General features: G+C 35.8%; 2 protein-coding genes across 2 annotated transcripts; one reads left to right on the forward strand and one right to left on the reverse strand.

Moving 5' to 3' along the window:
* Positions 1-3337: 3337 nt before the first annotated feature.
* On the forward strand, positions 3338-4908 carry LOC131016596 (reticulon-like protein B12). Its single transcript, XM_057945306.1, has 4 exons — positions 3338-3757; positions 3991-4171; positions 4355-4566; positions 4645-4908. Exons 1-4 carry the CDS (start codon positions 3697-3699, stop codon positions 4803-4805), a joined length of 615 nt encoding a protein of 204 aa, XP_057801289.1. The 5' UTR covers positions 3338-3696; the 3' UTR covers positions 4806-4908.
* A 3221-nt stretch (positions 4909-8129) lies between these two features.
* Positions 8130-11498, reverse strand: LOC131016597 (mitochondrial uncoupling protein 1). Its single transcript, XM_057945308.1, has 9 exons — positions 11021-11498; positions 10332-10544; positions 10172-10250; positions 9848-9981; positions 9649-9747; positions 9444-9548; positions 9271-9345; positions 8578-8664; positions 8130-8489 (listed from the first exon to the last, which is right to left on the reverse strand). Exons 1-9 carry the CDS (start codon positions 11102-11104, stop codon positions 8454-8456), a joined length of 912 nt encoding a protein of 303 aa, XP_057801291.1. The 5' UTR covers positions 11105-11498; the 3' UTR covers positions 8130-8453.
* Between the last annotated feature and the right edge of the window lie 11349 nt (positions 11499-22847).

Below are 22847 nucleotides of genomic sequence, written 5' to 3' on the forward strand. Positions count from 1 at the left end.
CCCACAGACGGCGCCAGATGGTGTGACATGATTTCGTGGGTGTAAATTCAATCGGAGAATTAAGGTAAAATGATGAACTATACCTAGTGTTACTGACGATTGAGAGAAGAAAGTGAAGACGAAAGCACAAAATTGATTACTGCTGTATTAGGAATAAAGATAGCGTACTATACAAATGAGCACGCATGCAGATATTTATAGATTTACATATGGAGGGTAGAACAGTAAAATCAGCACCGGAGCATGCGTCTCGCGTGGTCGGGGGCATAATGGTAAAGTCGCCTCTACGCGGGAGATTTCCCCGCGTTTCGGTGATTCCGCTGGCGAAAACCATTCCTCTGGCGAGAATGATTCCTCTGGCTGGTGTGATTCCTCTGGCGAAAACCATTCCTCTGGCGAGGGTGATTCCTCTGGTGCGGATGATTCCTCTGGCGAGAGTGATTCCTCTGGCGAGAGCCGTCTCGCTGCTCCCCATGATTCCCCTGATACCGTCATTTCTCTGCTCTGGTGCAGGTGTACTGCAATTGGAAGAAAACACATAAAGGAGCCACATTGAAGAATCTTTTCTGGAGAGCATGTAGGGCAACTTATCAAGCAGAATTTGAAGTAGCAATGGAGGAGATGAAATCTGAAAGTGAAGCAGCATACAATGACTTCATGGACTGGGAATACCACAGGTTCTGTAAGTCTTTTGTTTCAACTTCTTGTGTGTCTGATATGATTGACAATAATGTCTCAGAGACATTTAATGGTTATATTGTCAAAGCTCGGGCTAAGCATATCATTACAATGTTAGAGGATATTAGAATAGCATTGAGAGAAAGATAATACAAGAAATTGGGACTGGTTATAGGATATACAGATAGGCTTTGTCCTAATATTAAGAAGAAACTTGAAAAACTTAAGCATGATGCAAGAATCTGCCGTGCCCATCCTGGTTTAGGGGATAAATTTGAAGTGTCTTGTTATGAAGATAGGTTCATAGTCCATTTGGGGGATAGAACATGTAGCTGTAGGCAATGGGATCTCTGTGGGATACCATGTAAACATGCGGTTGCAGCCCTACATTTCATGAAGGAAGAACCCACTAACTATGTGAATGAGTGCTATTCTGTTGACAAGTATTTGAAGGCATATGCACATGGTTTAGAACCTATTAATGGTCAAAAAATGTGTCCCAAGGGTGTGGGTTATCGAGTAGAGCCTCCTATGATTAGGTCTATGACAAGAAGGCCTAAAAAGAAGAGAAAGATGGATATTGATGAGAGGGATCCGCACAACTCTACAAGGCTTAGAAGAGTTGGGATTAGAATGACTTGCCAGAGGTGTCTCCAGGTTGGGCATAATGCAAGAACCTGCAAAAATGAGGCTGTGGAAAAGGATGATGCAGACCAGGTATGAATTTGAGTTGTCAGTTTTGCTAGCACTTTCAAAACCTAAATAACTTATACGTATGATTGGTTACAGAGACCAAGAGGAAGGCCAAGGAAGCATCATCTCACATGCAGTGAGAGGCCGACTAAAGAAAGGAAGAGGCGCACCAACAAGAAGACTGCTACATCTGCTAACAATGAAGACTCAGCACCAACTCCAACTTCTACTGGTCCAGCCACGACCTTGCACTCTACAACTCATACTGTAGCTTCCACAAGCACAGTCATGAGAGAGAGGAATATAGCCTTAAAGGGGAAGGGGGCATATGTTGCTCAAGGGACTGGAAATATATATGTTAATGTAAGAAGCCAACTTGTTTAACTGCATATATTGATAATTTATTACAATGTTAGTAACTGGTATTAATTGCACATGTAGATGTCTTTAAGGAGTGCCCGAGCAACCTTCGTACCACCCCGTCCCAACACAAGGTCGACTACCAGTGGAAGCTTAGCATCTGGTGTAGGATCTTCCAACACACAAGCTGTTGATACTCATGAAGCTCCAACACAAGAAAGTGAAGGCACTTAGGCAGTTTAGTTAGTTATTTTACTTGGTCTTTTGTTCATGGACAAGAAATACAATATATTGATGGTGGGATATGGTTATGTAATCATTTTTGCAACAGTTGGTTTTTCTTGATGGACAAGAAATACTTGGTTCTTGTTTTATAACAGTTGGTTTATGAATCCAGCTTTATTGTTTTGTTATTGATGCATCAGTTCAAGCATTCATTTTCTTGTCAAGTTTACACATAGAAAATGGCCATTTTTCAGGCATTCATATTCCAACAAGTTTACACATACAAAATGGCCATTTTTCAGGCATTAATATTCCACCAAATACTCAAAATAGATTCTACAAATTGGGAGTACAGTCTTTGCTCCATAACCACACCTATCTATCTCCAATCTATCTAAACATTAAACCTAACACAAGCACCAAAAGGCCTGCAATTACAATACGTTGAGCTCGAATGTGTCTGTCATTTCCCTTCTTTGCAGCCTCCAAAATGGAGAGTTCAACTCTTAGATCATGGTTGTGCTTCAAGAAGACAACATTTGACTCGGAAATCTTGAAGTATTCCCCAACCCAAAAGTTTATATTCTCCATGCAGTTTACATGTTGAAATTGAGAAGATGGTGGAATTGGTTGAGAATCAACCCATTGAAAAAAAGTCACACTACAACAAAATTCGAATAATTAAGCTTTCAATAGGAGGTGAAAAACAAATTCAAATTCGAATAATTTAAGACAACCACATACCGAGCCATAAGCACAACATAAAAATTCACGCCTAGGATTCCTGCTGGTCCTCGAAATCGATTTTTTGACCGGAGTTTTACAATAGCACTCCAGTGAGTTCATGCCTGACTGAACTTGGCCAAAAGTCGCAGAAGAAGTCGACATTTGCGCCTATTTGGTGAGGAACCCTAATTCTGATTCAAATGTGAGGAAATGAGGTAATTTTGTGATATTTAAACCTAATTCTACAATTTAGAAGGAAACGACGCCGTTTTACTCTTTTTCAAAACGACGCCATCTAAGTTATTTTCCGGCGATTTAAATGGCACGTGCCCGGCTGCCACATAGGCGCCACATCAGCCTCTCCGATGGCCGGAGCTCAATTTTAAGGAAAAATTGGAAGGAATGTAAATTTCATGATTTAAAATGTAAGTTTTAAAAGTCATGTGCAAAATGAAATTGTGACTAAAGTTCGTGTATTTTCATGCAATTAACCCTTAAATATAAAGCAAAATAAAGTAATTGTGCACAATCAACAACATCCATCCTCACCCTAAAAAACACCAATGGCAAACGGTGGGAAAGAAGAGAAATTTGAAAAAACCAACCCCACATGCCCCCTTAATTCCCTTAAATCTGTATCCATGTTCAATCTTCACAGGAGTCCCAACTTTATGAAATAATGAAGCTTTATTATTTTATATGAAATTTGAAAAAGAAAGAAAACAACAGTGGAGAAAAGTATTTTTGAACCTTTCAAGCTGGAATTTGAGGAGTATCAACCCCACATGTCCACATTTTTCATTCACACCTATATATAAACAACACCAAGAAAATAAAAAAGGCTGGATTCATGCCTTTACAGAACTAACAGATCTTTACTTCCTTAAAAAGAATCGAAAGATCAATTTTTTTTTCCTTCTTTTTTTTAATCTCCCAAATCTTGATCTCTGGTTTTCTGGAACTGGATTCACTAGAATCAGTTGATGGGTTCTTTCTGTTTCTGAATTCTTGAAAATGGGTTCGTCGTTGTTCAACAAGCAGAGAACTGTTCATCAGATTCTTGGGGGAGGTTTTGGTAAGTCTTTAATGGTTGAAATAATATATATTAACTTTTTTTTTTCTTTTATATGAATTTTATTTGTTTGTATTATGATCGCTATTGTCTTGATGTTGATGTTTCATGCTTTGATCTCACATCTGGGGAAAAATTAATAAATTGTGTTGGTCATTGGTCTCACTCATCTATGAGATTTGCAAAATGCAGTAAATTTTGAAATCTGAAAAAGAGTTTGGCTTTTTTTTCTTCAGTTGCAGATGTGATGCTATGGAGAAGGAGAGATCTAACAGTGGGAATATTGATTGTAACTTTGGCTGCTTGGATGATGTTTGAGATTTCTGGTTACACACTTCTCTCATTTACCTCAAATGTGTTGTTGCTCCTATTCACCATTCTTTTCCTGTGGGCTAAATCAGCAGCAATTTTGAACAGGTTAGTTATCTGCTGCTCACCAATTGTGAATTTTGAGGTCTATTTTCACATCATTCTTGAAATTTAAGGTTTGCTTGTAAAAGAATAGTTTAGTAGTAGTGCACATGAATTGAAGCATAAAAAGACAGTCAGACAATCTTATTTACATAACAAATTGGCAATGATTTTTGATTGATCTAACAGACCTGCTCCTCCTCTGCCTCATCTCCATCTCTCACAAGAAACTGTAAATGAAGCATCCACTTTGATATGCAATTACATGAACACAATACTCTGCGTGTCCGAAGACATTGCCCTCGGAAGGGACTCGAAGGCGTTTGTGAGAGTCGGACTTGTGCTCATCACGGTCTCCGTGATTGGGAGCCTCACGAGTTTCCTCATCCTAGGCTACATTAGTAAGTGATCGAGTTTGGTTTGTAGGCTACTGAATTTAGGGTTGAATGTTAAAATGATTGGTCTTTTTTGCCTTGCAGCTCTTGTTCTGGTTCTTACGGTTCCAGCAGTTTATGAAAGATATGAGCTCCAAATTGATGATTATGCTGTGATGGGCTGCAGAAAAGTGCAGCACCTATATTTGAGATTACACCAAGAATACATCTCCAAGGTTCATCAATGGAAGAAAAAATTGAGCTGATGATCGACATCCCTTTTGTTTCTCCTCATATTTTGCTTGAAAAACGAACAACATATAAAGAACTAGAGCTTATTATGAGATGTTATGATCTTATTTTGCAAAAGAAGTTCTTATAGACTATAGTACTGTTGAATTCATAAGATATGAGTTATAAAAAAAAATGTAATATAATGACAGCTAATTTTTTTTAAGGAAAAATTAACAATTTAGCCCACCTTTATGGCGTTTGACACCCATATAGTACTCAATATTCGATTAATCAGGTTTTCATGTTTCAATTTGGGTGTAATTATGACACTTCATCTGACTGTAAATTGATGTTGTTTGTAATTTTTTTTTTTTTAATTACTGCATTGCTCTCTCTCCCATTACGCAAAATATTTCTCCCATTTCTTCCTCACACCGCCGCCTCCTACCCAGTAAAGGGTGTCGCTGTTACTTTCACCACGGCCACCACCAGTGTCTCCCTCTCCTCGCTCTTTCATTTTCCTTTCTAAATCACGCAAAACCCCAAATTGTTTTTCTCTTACTTTTCTCTCATGTTTCTCTCTTTGTAACACACTCTCTCTCTTGGTCGTCGGTCGATGACGAAGAGCAATCGCCGTCGCTGCTCCTTCACCCCCACCTCTTGATTCCCCTTTCCTCTTCCCCAACATAAATTCCTCTTTTTGAAAATAAAATCTCCAAATCTTCTTAATCCTCCGCCACCACCGTCTGCCACTGTCACTGTTATTCGCCGACGACAAAAGCAGCAGGGTTGCCACCTTCTACCACTTTTACTTCGGCCGACGACCGTGAGGAGCTATCGCCTCTGCCTCTCTCTCTCACCACCGAACAACAACAAGGAGCAGTCGTTGATGCCTCCTCCTTGACTCATTCTTGGCTCTGGGAACAACAAGAAGCTGCCGCCGCCATCCAACTACTCCTCGTTTTCACACTACTTTAACAACTATTCGAGACCGCCAATGCTAAAGGAAGAACCAAGCTTGAAACAATGGGAGAGCGAAGAACAAAGCGAGAGGAGGTGCAACAGTAAAAATAAATAAATAAATAAATAAATAAATAATTACAAATAATGTCAGTTGACTGTCAGACGGAGAGGCTTAATTGCACCGAAATTGGAACATGAGGGACCTGATTGATCGAATCTTGAACATAGGGTGCCAGAGGCCATAAGAGTTTAAAGAATAACTAATCAGTAGAACATGCAGTGAGATGTGTAGCAACAGGTACGTATGCAGATACAATATCACGGAATGTATCAAAAATATATAGTAAAGAATAGCACACCAAAATGATAACCCAACTCGGTGATAAAACATCTATGTCTGGTGGGCCTCGCCCAGTGAAAACTATCAATTATATGAAGTTAAGATATACAAGGACTTATACAATAAGACTCTCTCATACTACGCCTCTATACCTTCCCAAAACCTCACCAACGGTGGACAATTGAAAGCTAGACAATGACTAACTTCCTAGGCGTACATAATCCCTTGATAAACAAGAACCAAATAAATAAGAGTTTATAACTATTTTACAATGTATGCTCAAGTGTATTCCTCACAAACACTCTTCTACTATAAATGTACAGTATCAGTGACGGTACTACAGACTGTAACAAGTCCGGGGGGACACCTAGAAGGAACAAGAATTCTCGACTACATTGCGAGATCAATTATGAACGAAATTCACTAGCCATCTTGAACGAAATATGGCCTCTTTATATAGACTTTACGTCTCCAATCTTCTCTTGTAGCAAAAGTTAATCATTTCCTAGTTGTAGATGGAAACATGAGTTCTAGCTTGAGTAGAGTTCGATCAATAAAATTAGAGTCTATCTATAATTGTGATCCAATTAGGCTTCAATAAATCTGTAGATTCGTGGCTATATATATCTATAAAAATCGCATAAAGATAACTCCATGTTTGCTGCTTAAAAATCGCAAATTGACAGCTCTTATAAGTCTCAATTGCTACTTAGTACGCTTAGAGATACTGACCAATATATTGTACTCCCTCCGTCCACGAAAGACCGTCTTATCTTTCCTTTTTGGGACGTCCACAAAAGAACTTCCTACCTATTTTTGGACTATACCCCACCACTTATAATCCTCTTACTTTTCACTTTTCACAACTCCCAATATTAATTATAACACTTTTTCACCACTCCTAATACACTCAACAACCTTTTATCCACTCTCAATAAACTCAACAATATTTTTTCTTAAAACCCATGCCACTCCCTCTTAGGAAGTTCTTTCATGGACGGAGAGAGTATTCATTTTAAGAAGAACATCTGCGGATACTATCACATGTCTATATAATGGCAATATAATAGAATATAAATTTTACTCCAACAAGAGTGTCTATATTAGGGACTAACTTGTTGCTTTTTCCTTTTTTTAATGACTACTTAAGATTCCAAAATAATTCATGTTTTTTAGAATATTAGTTTTTCATTTCGAATGAGTGTTAAAAGAGCTAAGTTATCGAATGACTAAAACTTTGTTTTATACTCCTTTCGTTCTATTTCGGTCCGTCTTTAAAACATTTCTATAATCTATTTTTTGAAACAATTCAATTAATTATTATTTTGATAATCTTCACTTTTTATAAAACTCATTCTTGAAATATAGATTCAATATGATCGTGAATCATTTTTTATACTCATTGTGAGTTCTCTTTAATTGAACAATTTGTGGATTTGAAATTCATATTTAATTATAAACAATGATGTTTTGATTTTCTCTTCACCAATATGGCCACGTCGGAATTTTCGATTGCCAACTCAACTAAATTTGAAATCGTATGCAAAATAAATAAATAAAAAATGAAGATAATTTCTGCTATGGAAAAAAAGTCGTGTGCATTTCTAAATTACCTCCAAAAGTCCCAAATTTAATGCACATATCCCTTATATTATAAGCTCACTAATCGATTTACTTAACTTTGGGCTTCACCAAAAGTATTCGAAAGCCTAAATTTTCTTTGGGCCTAAGACAAAGTTTGTTTTTAACAATGGTTTATGCAATATTTTTACTGCAGTGCGAGAATTGCAAATTTATGACATCGAATCGTAAAGAGTTTCTCATGTTGATGAGATCGAATCCATGAATAAATGTTCACGCCAATGAATATAATTTTGTACAGAGATTTTTACATAAACAAGGAATTTACCAACACCTTTATTCAATGCATGTTATTGATACTATACTCTAGAAAAAATTAACCAAAGTTATTGCTAATCATTTAAATTTCTTACTCTACCAAAACAAAAAAAAAAAAGGTTCTTCAAGTTTGAATTGTGTTTTCTGGAAATGGTTGTGCAACGGGAAATGGGTCAATTTTATTTTTGCCAATGCAATTTCTAAATAATTCTAGTTATACTATAATATTCATACATTCACTTTTGCTCCTTAATCTTGAAAGAAAGAGCATAATTCTCAGAAGTTTCATCCAACTATATTCTTATGCGAATCTCTGAATCCAATGCAATGAATGAGACAAGAGTTGTGCCTTCCAACTCTTTCCCCAGTGAGTTCAATATCATTTATTGAAAAATAAATGGCGAAAACCAATCAGCTTGATGAAATCTGAGTTTGATGCATTTGATGGCCCTCTCACCTCTATTTTCTTCAGCTTTATTTAAGACGACTCCAAACTTCTGACGAACTTTTTAGCCTGAAATCGAACAATTAGAAACGAGTTTAATGTTATATATGTTATAGGTTGCAAATGCTCACAAGTTCATATTGAAGTAGAATATTACCTGCTCGAGTGTCAAAAACATTAATACATTCCATGATCCTAGTCGCCCAAAGTTGGGGATGAAGCCTTTGTAGAATGCCAAAGGCCCCTGTCAACCATAACATTGATTAAAATGGATCGATGTAACTAAAATCATGCATATTTATCAGCAGCTAGCATGCAATCAAGTGCTACTTCAATTCGCTCATTAGTTCAGACTGTGGAAACTCTTATCTAGAGCATAAAAAGTAAAACCATGGGAAATATGTGGAGATTTGATACGAGGAGAAGGTCATCCAGAAATCAGCAGCCACTATTAATTTGTTGTACTCCCACTATTCAGATTACAGAGACATGACGATGCATAAAAATGATGTTCCTAGTGGAATATTATGAAGAATTGCAAGAAGTTTCCCAGGGTTTTCAAGCCAATTTAGGTGGTGAACATTTCAAAGGCAGTGTTATGGAGAGTACTTCAACTATTACCGTGCCACCACCCATTCACTCCATGAGAAAATGATTTTACTCATTTATTTTGTTAAACTTGTTATTGAATTCAACATCTTCTTAGATATAGGTTGCACTTGACGATGAACATCTAAGATAACTACACGAATAATAGGAAATGGGCTTGCATCATTCTTGAGCAAACCAAATAAATCCTCAATCAATGAACTATTAGCAAAACTTTTCGTGGATTACAAAATGAACTTACATCATTCTTTAGAGTCTTCACAAAGCAGTCCAATGTACTTTTGTATGCAGAATCTCCCATCATTCTAGACTTGACCTATCACAAAAAGCCAGTTGAGTCAATTAGCAAGCCTCATCCAAGATGGATTGGCAAAGATGTGCAAAATATTAAATTAAAGAGGTATCTTAAGTTACCACGTCAACTGGAGAGCCGATGCAAACTGCAAAGAATCCCGCTCCTAAACCAGCAAAAAGATGGGTGACAACATTGTCTGTGAAACCAGGGATTTTCAGAATTGTCTGTGAAAATATAAAATTAGTCAAAACACAAGACATCAAACTGGCTCGTAGCTAAAAATGATAAAATTATAAACAGGAAGATGATTAAGCAAGAAAATACCTCCTTCACTTGATCATAACTGGCTAATTCGGCAGCATTTATGATAGCATTGCGTGCAACGTTGGGTCCAAGCCCAGTCCACAAAGCTGTAAGTCCTTCCTATATTTTCAACAAAAGTATAACCAAGAGGCATGGAGTTGAATGCAGATTTTGCAGGGAGCAGCCAATAAGTACAAAGAAAAGGATTTAGTGATGTAACCTGTTTCACGATTGTAGAATACGCACTGATAGCTCCAGAGTAACGCCTAGGGACACCAGGAGGCAACTTTCCCTCAGACTGAAGTCGAACTTTAACAAGATCAGTAGGATTGGCGATCATTATTCCTACGGCACCTGTTAACGTGCGAAACTTTCAGTTTATATATCGAAAGCAAACATTGATCAAAGACTAACAATATCCACAGATAAAACATTAGAAGACCAAGATACAAATTACTTTCTATACATGTAAAGAGATATTGTATTGTTTGAAACTATATATTAAATGCATAACAAAATGGAAAAACATGCAGTCTGTTCTCACCTGTTGTGAGTGCAGCAAGTACTTTCTTTGATAATGGCACATCTCCAACATGATCTTTCCCCACATAAAAATTTCTAACCTGTCAAATATATGCACAGAAGTGAAGAATCATCAAAGCAAAATCAAACAATATTAGTACCAAAACTCAGAGAAAACATACGGGTTCATATAAGCCAATCCTTAGACCTCCAAACAAGCACTGACGATGTAGTCCAGGCACAATTCCCTTCCATAGTGCAGCTAGCCCTTCTTCTCTTGCAATAGTTCCTACAGTTCCTAGCATTCCCTTATATTTCGGCAAAGCCTCCCCTGCCACAGCTTTCTTTTGCAATTGAAGCCGGACCTTGGCAGTGTCTAATGGAATAGTACAAATCTATCACAGACAGATCAATTAGCTCAAACACAAATATCCGTGTCAATTCCAAGGCCACTAAGATCATTTCATTACAAGGTAAATGAGCACAGCACTCAACAAAGTTGAGAAACAAATCAACTACACTTAAGAGAAACATCAATTTCAAGCAAAATCTCAGACAGACAACAAAGTTGTATAGAAAAATTCATCCAAAGAATCAACAAAATCTTCGAGCATTAAAATTACGGATCAAACAAGTCAACAGCTAATCTCAACAACCTAGACATGCAAACTCAATTTGATCCACACAAAACGCCAAAATTCAAACATCACCGCCGAAATTGTCGCCACTAATTTCGCGTAAAAACAGAAGATCACAAACAAATTAAAACCTAAACAAATGATTTCCTAAAATTAGGAAGACGATTAGAGCAAATGAACCACACTGAATCACGCCAGGAATAAAGAAGGTCGCCCGGAATAAAGAAGTATACCTCAGCGAAGCAAGCCGCAAAAGCGCTACTGGCAAACGTTCCGGCGAACGAGATGTCCGATTTAGCCTTGCCGTGATCCGCCATTTCCAAACAGCAGTAAACCTCAAAACGCAGCAGAAATTCCTACAGCTCAGCCGAGGTAATAATGTGAAGCTGATGAGAAGTGAGAACTGGTTGACGGCGAAAAAGAGAAAGAAAAAGAGGAGTAGGTGATAAATCTAAAATGCGCCTGATGCGTAACTGCCAAAGACGAATCTCGGGAAAAGCGATGAAAAGGCAGCGAATTAGGAATTTGGGAATGCAATTTGGTCTGCTGCGTCTGCTTCCATTGTCAGTTGGTATCACCTTCGTATTTATTGTTTTTTTCCTTTTTTCTTTTTTCTTTTTTAATAATGCAACTACACTCACTAGTCACTACTAGTCTACGGAGTACTTCATTTTCTTCCCAATTTTATTCTCATAATTAAGATGCACTTGCGCACCTTTTTATGGCTCAAAATTTTTTAACATGAAAATTAACGAGAATGTGTATATTGATTAAAAATAGTGAGACCTACATTTTTAAAAGGGTTAAAATTAAAAATGTTAAAAAAATTTATTTATGAAATTATACCACTTATAATAAATCAGTCCAAAATAAAATATAGATCATTTTTAATGGGACAGAGGAAAATAAAATATAGGTCACTTTTAATGGGACGGATGGAATACAAAGTTATCTATTTTTTAGAATTCCAATAATATAAGTGAAAATTTAAGTTAATGTTAATATAACAAATAGAAAATAAAATTTGTGTCTATTTTATACTCACTTCCTCCATAAAAAAAATTCACATTATGAACAGCACAAAATTTTAATAAAATGCATGGATTTGTTAGAGCATCGGCAACGCCTTACTCGAGTGCCTACTCGAGTAAGGCGTTGCCTTCGAGTATGTGCGTTGTGGGGGGCGGTACTCGAGCAATACTTGAGTCTTCGAGTATGCTCGAAGGGGGGGAGAGGGAAGGCGCGTGCAATGCATGCGCCCTAATTAAAAAAAATAAAAATAAATAGAGAAATTCTAATTTAAATTCGAATTTTGACTACTTTGCCTCGATATGCGTGCTTTGACCGACCGTTTCCATTTTTTTTTTCTTCTTCTTCTCCTCTTTAAAAAACCCCATCTCCTCCATTCTTCTTCACATCTCTTCTTCTCCACTTTTCTTCTCTTCCATTTCTCTTCAAGAATTTTCTTCCTTCATGGATCCACACAACCCTTTCTATGATCCTAATTGGTGCCCCGATCTCTCCTCCGATTATCACCCCGATATGGGAGGAATCAACTTGGAGGAGACCCCACCCGAGGAGGAACCGGTCAGTGCAGAGCAGAGTGCCTCCAACCCAAAGAAGGGCGCCCGGAGGAAGGAAATGGCCACCAAAATCAAGCACGACAAGGAAGTAAGGATTGGTCATACTTACCTTCCTGAGCATACGGATCTTATCGTCCAAGTTTGGGCGGAGGAGACCAACGACGTGATCCGTAGGACGGATCAGAAGGGGGAGGCGTATTGGGGCCAGATCCGCGCACGTGTGAACCCCATCATTGGCGTCGACCTTAAGATCCGGCAACTTCAAGGCCACTGGGCCCGAGTGAGCGCGGATGTGCGTCTCTGGAAATCTATTTGGGTGGAGACGAGCAACAATTGGCCTTCCGGTCATTCTGACGATATGATTCGTGACAAGGCCCAAACCCTCTTCAAGGCTCGAAGCCCACAAAAGGCTGCATTCAACTATTGGAACGCGTGGAGAGTTCTCCGGAACAATCCCAAGTTCAAGTCGATGTACCTCGTTGGAGACGTACATGCCTCCAAGAGGACAAAGACTACGGAAGAGGGCGGCTTCACCACCTCGGCGTCGGGCGAGGAGATCTCCTCTTCCCGGCCCATTGGCAACAAGGCGGCGAAGGCGGCGAAGGGGAAAGGGAAGACATCAGCGTCGCATACGAGCTCGGAGCCTCCACCGAAAATAGTGGAGAGGTTGGACACAGCAGATGAGGGCATTCACCGCCCAATACCAGCGGATGAACGATATCAAGGAGAGGGAGCTCGATATGCAGCTCCTGAACGCGGATACGACGCACATGACGGACGCACAAAGGGCATTGCACGCGTCCATGGTCGCCGACGTGCTCAGGCGTCGTGGTCTAGACTAGGATTTTAATTATGTCATTTTAATGATGGAGTAATATGATGTTTTAGGTGTTGTTAATTTTTATGTAATTTTTTTTTTTATGTTTTAGGTGTTTTTAAATTTTATATTTAATGATGTATTTAACTATTAGAAAAATATGTTATTTAAATTATGCAATTAAATTTAAATGAAAAACATAAAAATCAAAACTAATGTTATCAAGTAGACTATCAAGTAATCCAAATGCAGCACTACCTACTCAATAACACAACCACTATCAAGTAGGCTATCAAGTAAGCCCATTGCGGATGCTCTTAGTGAAGTAATAGTCTACGAGTGAAGTTGTATGAATCTTATTATATATTATAAACGAAAGGGACAAACTTTTCATTGACGAATAAAAGGGAAATTGTTGCAAATTTTTGTGTGGACGGGATGAATACTTTTTTGTCCCATTATTTGTGGCTCACTTCTTTAGGTACAGAGATTAAAAAAATGTGTAAATTATACTCCTTCCGTCTACGAAAAAGAGTCTCATTTGGGGTTCAACACATGTTTTAAGAAAGTTGTTAAATTATGTGTAAGTGGGATAAAGGTACAATTTGTATGGGTAGTATTAGTACAAAAGTAAGTAAAATAAAAGTACATTCTTAATTAAAAAGTAGAATAAAAATACAATTAATAGTTAAATGTAAGAGAAAATGTATGATGTGATGTTTCAAAAAGGTAAATGAGACTCTTTTTCGTGGACGGATAGAGTATTAAAGCGATGGACCAATTTAATAGTGATAATATAAAGATGAATTCATGTTATAGTTGAAGTCATATAAAATCAATGATCAGATTGAAGCAACACATTTTTTATCTAATAAATGTTACTCCCTCCGTCCCGCGAAACTTGAGCAGTATTCATTTTTGGGTTGTTCCGGGAAGCTTGAGCAATTTCCTTATATGGTAAAAGTTTTTCTCTTTATTCATCTTTTCACTTTTTCACCTACCACACTTAACACACAAAATACTACAAGTTAAAATTTCACTAAAATATTTAGATTTTGTTTTTCAAAGTTTCTACTATTAATCTAGAAAGAGTTTTTCGAGCATTAATTATTTTCTTATGGATTCGTATTTCACAACATATTTTTTGGAGGGTTAATTGGTTGTAAATTCACAAACTATTAGTAAGTTATGCTAATTGTCAACACTAAAGTTATAGTGTAGATACATAAACTTTAGTTCATTTCGAAATTCGCCTTCAAATTCAATGTGGCCCAAATCAAAACTGACATGGCAAAATTAAAGCTGATATAATACACACATATTATATTAAAGTAACTTATACAATAATTACATTAAAATATACAAAATACTAATATATGTGTATATATATATGGAGATAGAGATAGAGAGAGAGAAAGGATACGTCGAAAAAACAAATACTATTGCGAAATTAAGAAGGCGATAATTATTATGAACAATGAGCAAATGTTATATTTATATTTAGGATTATGTTTTATTGAGAAATTTATTTTTCGTGAGAAATGAAAATAATGAATAAATTGATAAATTCTATGAATAAACCAATGTAGTTGATGAACAAACGTATCTATTTAATATATATATATATATATATATATGTGTGTGTGTGTGTGTGTGTGTGTGTGTGTGTGGTTGGGATCCTATGAGAACTCATCTTTTGGTGAGAACGGATAACCATGAACAAATACATAAAATACATAAACAACGATGTTCATGTCTTACTGTCTTTTGTTCATGTATTTTAAGTATTTGTTCATAAATAAAAAAACACGTGAACAACGATGTTCATGTCTTATTGTCTTTTGTATCCCACTTTTGAGTTACAATTTATTTTATTATTTATGCATAGTTTAATTTATGTGTATTAGTGTTTAAATATATGATCTCTGGGTGTTTAAAAATTTGTCAAAATTCAAATTTTAGATCAAATTGAATCTGACATGACTGTGATGTGGCACAATTAGAATCAAAATAATGTTGTTTGCTTATGAAATAAATTAAAGGAAAAATCAAAATTAATTTTCATAGCCACCTCACCGCCCTCTTAAGCCCTTCTTGTTCATGTCGCCTGTCATCCCATCTCCGGCGAGTGTCGCCATGGGCCACGGCCGCAGTGCCCCTCTCCGTTTATCTCTCTTCATCTCGCTCGACTCTCTCTCTCTCCCCTCCCCCTTTATTCGCCGCGCATGGTCGCGGACCGCTGTTGCACATGCAGTGGATCACCGTCGTCACCACCTCTCCAGCGCGACACCCTCCTTTCTTCTTATCTGTTCTGATCCTCTACCCAACAAATCCCCACCTCCAAATTTCAGAATTCATTCTCCCTCAATCTCAATCTTAATTTCCTCCTCTCTCGCTTTCTTTGTCTCCTCTCGACAAACGGCAGAAGCCACCGTCGTCGTTGCGTCTGCCTCTCTCCATTGCCTAATAGCGAACGACATCTTGCAAGACCACTGTCTCCGATGCCGCAATTCCAACCACCAACAACCGACCCACTCCCTCTCTATTTCCATGGCGAATCAATAAGAACTTTAGTATATAGGATGATGAGACATTGTGCATGAAAGAGATTTTGATCCTAATTAATTGTGCCACGTTACAGCTATCTCATATTCAATTTGAGCGAAAATATAAAATTGTGGGAAAATCACAACATCTTACTAGTTCATGTACTTTTCTGACAATTTTCAAAGTTGGTGGAAAAAATCAAAATACACTCAATGTATTTAAACGCCAATAGATTTGAATGATATTTTGTACTATGCAACTTTTTCTTCAGCGATAAGGAGATTTCATAATTGCTATGACAAGCAAGATTTGTACAATAACTCGCAAACTACTACTTCACCGTCAATAAAAAATTTGCTATAATTTTTTTTTCCGGTCCATTTATAAAAGAATTGTCACTTTCATTTGTACTAATAGGGCCCACACAACTCCACTCACATTTAAAGTAAGATCCTACTCCACTAACAACCTACTCACATTTTATTAAAATATGTACATATTATTTACAATGTGATAAATGTTTTGTGAACAGAGGAAATTCCTCTTATGTCTCATTTCCTTTCTTTTTTTACTTCCATCTCATTTTTCCGTTTTAGTCAGATTTCTTGTTCTAAATATGATTTTATCACTATTTAAATGCATATCAGTTGTACAAGGTAAACAATTTTTTATAGGCTCAATTGTGAAGATTTGAGGTTGAGTATATGGCTGCTTCAGTGATAGCATAACTTAGTGTTTATCGTACATATAATCATATTTAGAAAAATATATACTAGGATTTAAACTCGTGATTTTTCTCTGACTAAAGTGCATCACATGCTTTCCATTTGCATCATAAGCATATTACCTAGTGATAATATGAAAGCAACCTTGTCTAGTGGCAGCATAAGCATCATTTGCAAAAGTAGAAAAATAATAGAATGAAAATAATTAGGGCTGTAAACGAGCCAAGCTACTCGTGAGCTATTCGACGTTCGATTCGATAAAAGTTCGTTCGGTAATTTAATGAACAGCTCGTTTAGCTAAACAAGCCAAGCTTGAGCATGACGATGCTCGGCTCGTTAGCCCGTGAACAAGCTCGTGAAGTGATTTATCTTAAAAACATAAAATTATTCATTAAATGTCTTGCTATATTTTATATTATATGTAGTAAGATTTGGATTAAGTATCTAATTAACATCATTTATTTATAAGAAAATAGTAAATATATTATATTTTTGTGAATAAAATAACTTATATATTTGTCACAGCCCGCAACCCTTAATGACAAATTTAGCCGGGATTATGACTTGGGATGAGAATTAATGAGTGGGAACGGATATGGACAATTACTTAACATTAAAGTATATGGAAATGTCACTCATAGATAAAATGCTAGGATCATATATGATCATTTGGATACTTATAAAACATACACATAAAGGATAACTGATTAAGGTGGGTTACCCAATAACACGTGTCACAACTTCATAACATAGAGTTATTCTAATTAAAGTGTTTTGCAGCGGAAAACGTGTGAGATATACATATGAAGATGTATACTCAAGGTTACATTTCTTGAAATGTCAAAGGAACACCCGCTCAACATCATTCCATTCCATCAGCTGCTCAACCTGCACATTTAGAAATACATGCAGGGCTGAGTATAAAAATACTCAGTGGGCACATATGCCTACTATGAAATATAACATGCTTCGTAAAGATTTAAATTGTCATGCCATCATAAACAGTACAGCAAGGGGTTTTTCGCTAAAAAGGCCCAAGCTTACTAAATTCAGTTGTGATTCTTAAAGTTCGACTGCAGTCTAAGTTCTCTTGTAATCTATCATATCTGGAACTGTGTGCCGGAGAGGTGGCCACCTGTAACACCCCAATTTTCATAAACTTTTCAATATAAAATCTTTGAAAAATTAATAGATAAAATAAAATTTCTTGAATTATAAAAGTTTAAATCAATTTAAAATCAACTTGTCAAAACTAAAGTAGTAACATGAAATAAAATGATAAACTAAAAAGTAACATGTTTCAACTTAACTTTCTATGGAAATACTAAATCTCTAGTCATTCTCGACTTCCATGGCCACCTCGACTCCAGAACTGCAAAACTGAGAAGATAAGGGGTGAGCATATTAAAAATATACTCAGTGAGGAACATAACAAAATATTCATATATGTCACATATATAATTAAATCACATTATCATACTTGCAAACATACGCCAAGAGACCGGAGCCCCTTGACAAACATAATCATAGTTTGAGTCGATGGCTTAAGTCCCATGACCAAACACATACATAGATCAATGGCTTAGGTCCCATGATCAACTTATCAACATAGATCAATGGCTTAGGTCCCATGATCGCACATAACATAGATCAATGGCTTAGGTCCCATGATCGCACATAACATAGATCAATGGCTTAGGTCCCATGATCGCACATAACATAGATCAATGGCTTAGGTCCCATGATCCCACATAACATAGATCAATGGCTTAGGTCCCATGATCGCACATAACATAGATCAATGGCTTAGGTCCCATGATCGCACATAACATAGATCAATGGCTTAGGTCCCATGATCCCACATAACATAGATCAATGGCTTAGGTCCCATGATCGCACATAATAACATAGATCATGGCTTAGGTCCCATGATCGCACATAATAACATAGATCAATGGCTTAGGTCCCATGATCACACATAACAACATAGTCATAAGATGCACGTAAGCACGTAATCAAACGCGATAATAAAAACATATATAACCATATGAATAAGCGTAAAATCCCTCACCTTAATGTCGTAGATAATAAAAGCAACAAAATCTGGAATGGAAAATCTTAAATGCACCGCACCGATTTTGCTTGCTTAGGGTCTGCGCGTATGTATGTAATTTTTTTTTAGGGTAGATATTATGCCTCTATTTATACTAGTCTTTAAAGAGTTCTAGTTCTATTAGGAATCAATAATAATAATAATAATAATAATAATAATAATAATAATAATAATAATAATCTAGATAAAATTTATGGTGCATATATATATATCTATATCATGTAATTATTTAAAAAAAAACAAGCTATACAAGAAAATACTATTAATTAAACTTATAAAATAAATCTAAGTTATCGGGGTATTACAACCTACCCCACTTAAAATAATTTCGTCCTCGAAATTCTAATCATGCTTCATTCATGTCATCTAAACAATTTCACAATTTCAACTATTTCTAATGTATCTCAACGTAGTACTACTTTATCATAAAAGCATCATAAAAGAAATATATAACATGACATGTAAAACATCATAACAGCCATATACTTAAAGAATTAAAACACATACCTTGGAGTCGATGCAGCCCATGAGTTTCGAATGACTAGGCTTACTTAATCTTTTGAAAGCATTTTTTTTTGTTACACGAGTCTACAGGAACGTAGACCCGCTCTGATACCACTATGTAACACCCCAATTTTCATAAACTTTTCAATATAAAATCTTTGAAAAATTAATAGATAAAATAAAATTTCTTGAATTATAAAAGTTTAAACCAATTTAAAATCAACTTGTCAAAACTAAAGTAGTAACATGAAATAAAATGATAAACTAAAAAGTAACATGTTTCAACTTAACTTTCTATGGAAATACTAAATCTCTAGTCATTCTCGACTTCCATGGCCACCTCGACTCCAGAACTGCAAAACTGAGAAGATAAGGGGTGAGCATATTAAAAATATACTCAGTGAGGAACATAACAAAATATTCATATATGTCACATATATAATTAAATCACATTATCATACTTGCAAACATACGCCAAGAGACCGGAGCCCCTTGACAAACATAATCATAGTTTGAGTCGATGGCTTAAGTCCCATGACCAAACACATACATAGATCAATGGCTTAGGTCCCATGATCAACTTATCAACATAGATCAATGGCTTAGGTCCCATGATCGCACATAACATCATAGTCATAAGATGCACGTAAGCACGTAATCAAACGCGATAATAAAAACATATATAACCATATGAATAAGCGTAAAATCCCTCACCTTAATGTCGTAGATAATAAAAGCAACAAAATCTGGAATGGAAAATCTTAAATGCACCGCACCTAATCACATAAAATTCAAACAATAGAAAAATAAGGGCCTAAATAATGGACTAAGAATAATCTATAATTTAGAAATTTATTCTTGTAAGGTTATTACTATTATAGGCCTAATTAAATAATAAAAGTTCTTATCTTATAAATATTAACTTAATATAACTAAGTTCAAGTTAATAATCTAAGCCCAAGTAATAGCTAATTATTAGCCAATTAATATAATAACTATGAAATTAACCCATCCAAACTAAACTTATTTAAAAAAATTGATACCTTAATCATCGAATTAATAAATCTATGCAGACTACCACTAGTTAACATCATTCTTAATCAAAATTATAATTAATAACAAACTACAAGAATAAAGGCACTAACTAGACTTAATAATAAAATTAAGCTAAGTTGATCACTTTTTATATGAAAAATCATTACAACAAATATAGGTTATAAGAAAACCAATTGTCTCTACTTATGCGAAAAGTATTTTTACTAAAACAGGTATTACAAGACAAAACTAATAATTTGGAATCTATATAAAATATTTGTAAAAAAAAATATGTTCTGATGCAGCATGAGTGGTTTCGATTTTTTTTTGGCTAAGTGGGAAAGAGGGTGATCCTAAATAAATATATTCTATTACTAATCTATGATCAAGGCTTACTGGCTAGATCAGACTAAACAAAATTTCACGAAAACTGTGCGTAGAAATAAAGGAAGAAAAAATAGCATACCGATTTTGCTTGCTTAGGGTCTGCGCGTATGTATGTAATTTTTTTTTAGGGTAGATATTATGCCTCTATTTATACTAGTCTTTAAAGAGTTCTAGTTCTATTAGGAATCAATAATAATAATAATAATAATAATAATAATAATAATAATAATAATAATAATAATAATAATAATAATAATAATAATAATAATAATAATAATAATCTAGATAAAATTTATGGTGCATATATATATATCTATATCATGTAATTATTTAAAAAAAAACAAGCTATACAAGAAAATACTATTAATTAAACTTATAAAATAAATCTAAGTTATCGGGGTATTACACCACCTCTCACGGTCACTTGACCGGCCAACCCGCTAGATGACTCACGGTCACTGGTGTACACTAGCCCTGGCAGGATAGCTATCAACTGCTCAAGACCCGAATTCGATTGCATCATTGGCAAAGCCAAAGCAGATAGATATCATACTAAAATTTAAACATTTTATGGCAAGACAATACTTGAAATAACTTTAACTCAAAGATTTTGTCATGAAATAACTTGCTTGAACGTAACATTTAAACTCATTTGATATATATATGAAACTGAAATTAACAGTTAGATCATCTCATGCATTCATTTGTATAAGAGGCCTACGACACGCAGGGGATCTCTATATACGTATAGTAAAAGTAATGCCCACCTGATTGCAGTGTTTTGCTACTTAAGACAATGATTCTCTTTCCTTAGCGCGATAGGTTACTCAGACGCTTTTGTTTATTTGAACCTTTGATAACACGAAAACATGTGTTCGAGTGAATAATAGAAAAGATAACAACAAATGCAGTGAATCACTATTCACTCATTTCTCTAACTACCCATATTTCCTTAAACGACTATATCTAACTCATATACAATCGTTCTTCCTTTATCAAAATACTTCATGTACCTTTGAGGATGTAGGAAATTCCATTTTATTCATTTATTTATCTATTATAAATAAAGAATAATTCTATAAACATAAAACGTTTTCCTTTTCCCCATTTAATAATGCCAATCACCAATATATATATATACACATCAATAGCTCATTTATAAACTAAAAGTGATATTTTATCAACAATAAAACTTTAAAATCCTTAATAGGAATTATTTTGAATCATTTCCATCTCAACAAAACTGTATAGATTCAACTTCAACTAATAAACTGCTTTTACTCCGAACTCGTATGGAGTCGAATTTTATATCAATAGAAACCTCTTTGAGTCTAGTTTAATTGAAAAAAAAGTGTGTTGAAAAACTCCAAGTAGTTTAAGAGATATAGCGATTTTCCCATCGCCTACCAGATTCGGCAGTTTCTGCCAACTGAAAGTCCAGATCTTTGAAAAATAGCAAACGTTTCCGGAATGACCTCAAATTTTATATGCAGATAGATAACGCATATAAATTTATACCATAAAAATTTGAGAGCTAAATATCATCATATGGTTACTGAAATAGTTAACTTAATCATCTGCCTCACGACAGTTTCAACAGATACGGGCAGTAGACTTCTCAAATTTTAAAAGGGTAGTAAACGAAGTTCAAATAACATGAAACTTTGCACAAATATTCACCACACTCCCATCTATACCCCAGAAATTTCCCATAATATAATAGAAACGGGAATGCATCAAAATAAGGGCGTCAACTTACCCTTGTCCAAGTGAGCACTAATGGAAGTTGTTCGTCGGGGGTTTTCTGGTCGTCGTTCCGCTATGGTGTTTAGCCGCGAAGGTCTACGACTTAGTCTTCCTCGTGCGAGGTAGATCAGGCTACACAACGGTGGTTTCTCGATCCTTTTTCGTCGTAAGGATAGTGAGAAACGAAAGCCGTAAGTTGGCCGGTGGCTAAGTCGGGAATTCGACGTTGGCCGCCGAAGGATATTGCGGTCTTCGGTCAGGGAAAAACAGAGAAGGCTTCGGCCTTTCGATTGTTGGATTTGGTAGCCTGAAGATGGAGGAACGAGTACACGTTCTCGGTTCAGAGCCTAGTGGCCGGTCGGCGAAGAAACAGCCCGGCGAAGGGAGCTCACTTGAGCTCTTGCAATTAAGAATTATGGAGTATTGCTTTGATGCGTATACAAATTCTGTAAACTGTAAACAAAATCATATGTGATCTCATTCTTGTTGAATTTCTGGATAATGCTATGTATGAAAAGGAAGAAAGTTGCGAGTAATACCTTCACCGAATCTTGTCAAAAGAAAACTCTGCGTTTAAGAATTTGCTTGTTTTAGAGCTGAAGT

Source organism: Salvia miltiorrhiza, chromosome 3, assembly GCF_028751815.1.
Source record: "Salvia miltiorrhiza cultivar Shanhuang (shh) chromosome 3, IMPLAD_Smil_shh, whole genome shotgun sequence".
Classification (NCBI taxonomy): Eukaryota; Viridiplantae; Streptophyta; class Magnoliopsida; order Lamiales; family Lamiaceae; genus Salvia; species Salvia miltiorrhiza.

Excerpts from the sequence above, each read along its gene's own strand:
- LOC131016596 (XM_057945306.1), top strand. The coding sequence starts at position 3,697 with ATGGGTTCGTCGTTGTTCAACAAGCAGAGAACTGTTCATCAGATTCTT. Across the intron at positions 3,758-3,990 it reads GATTCTTGGGGGAGGTTTTG|TTGCAGATGTGATGCTATGG; the intron begins GTAAGTCTTTAA and ends TTTTTTCTTCAG. Across the intron at positions 4,567-4,644 it reads CCTCATCCTAGGCTACATTA|CTCTTGTTCTGGTTCTTACG; the intron begins GTAAGTGATCGA and ends TTTGCCTTGCAG.
- LOC131016597 (XM_057945308.1), bottom strand. The coding sequence starts at position 11,104 with ATGGCGGATCACGGCAAGGCTAAATCGGACATCTCGTTCGCCGGAACG. Across the intron at positions 10,251-10,331 it reads GGATTGGCTTATATGAACCC|GTTAGAAATTTTTATGTGGG; the intron begins GTATGTTTTCTC and ends TATATTTGACAG. Across the intron at positions 8,490-8,577 it reads TGTTTTTGACACTCGAGCAG|GCTAAAAAGTTCGTCAGAAG; the intron begins GTAATATTCTAC and ends GTTCGATTTCAG.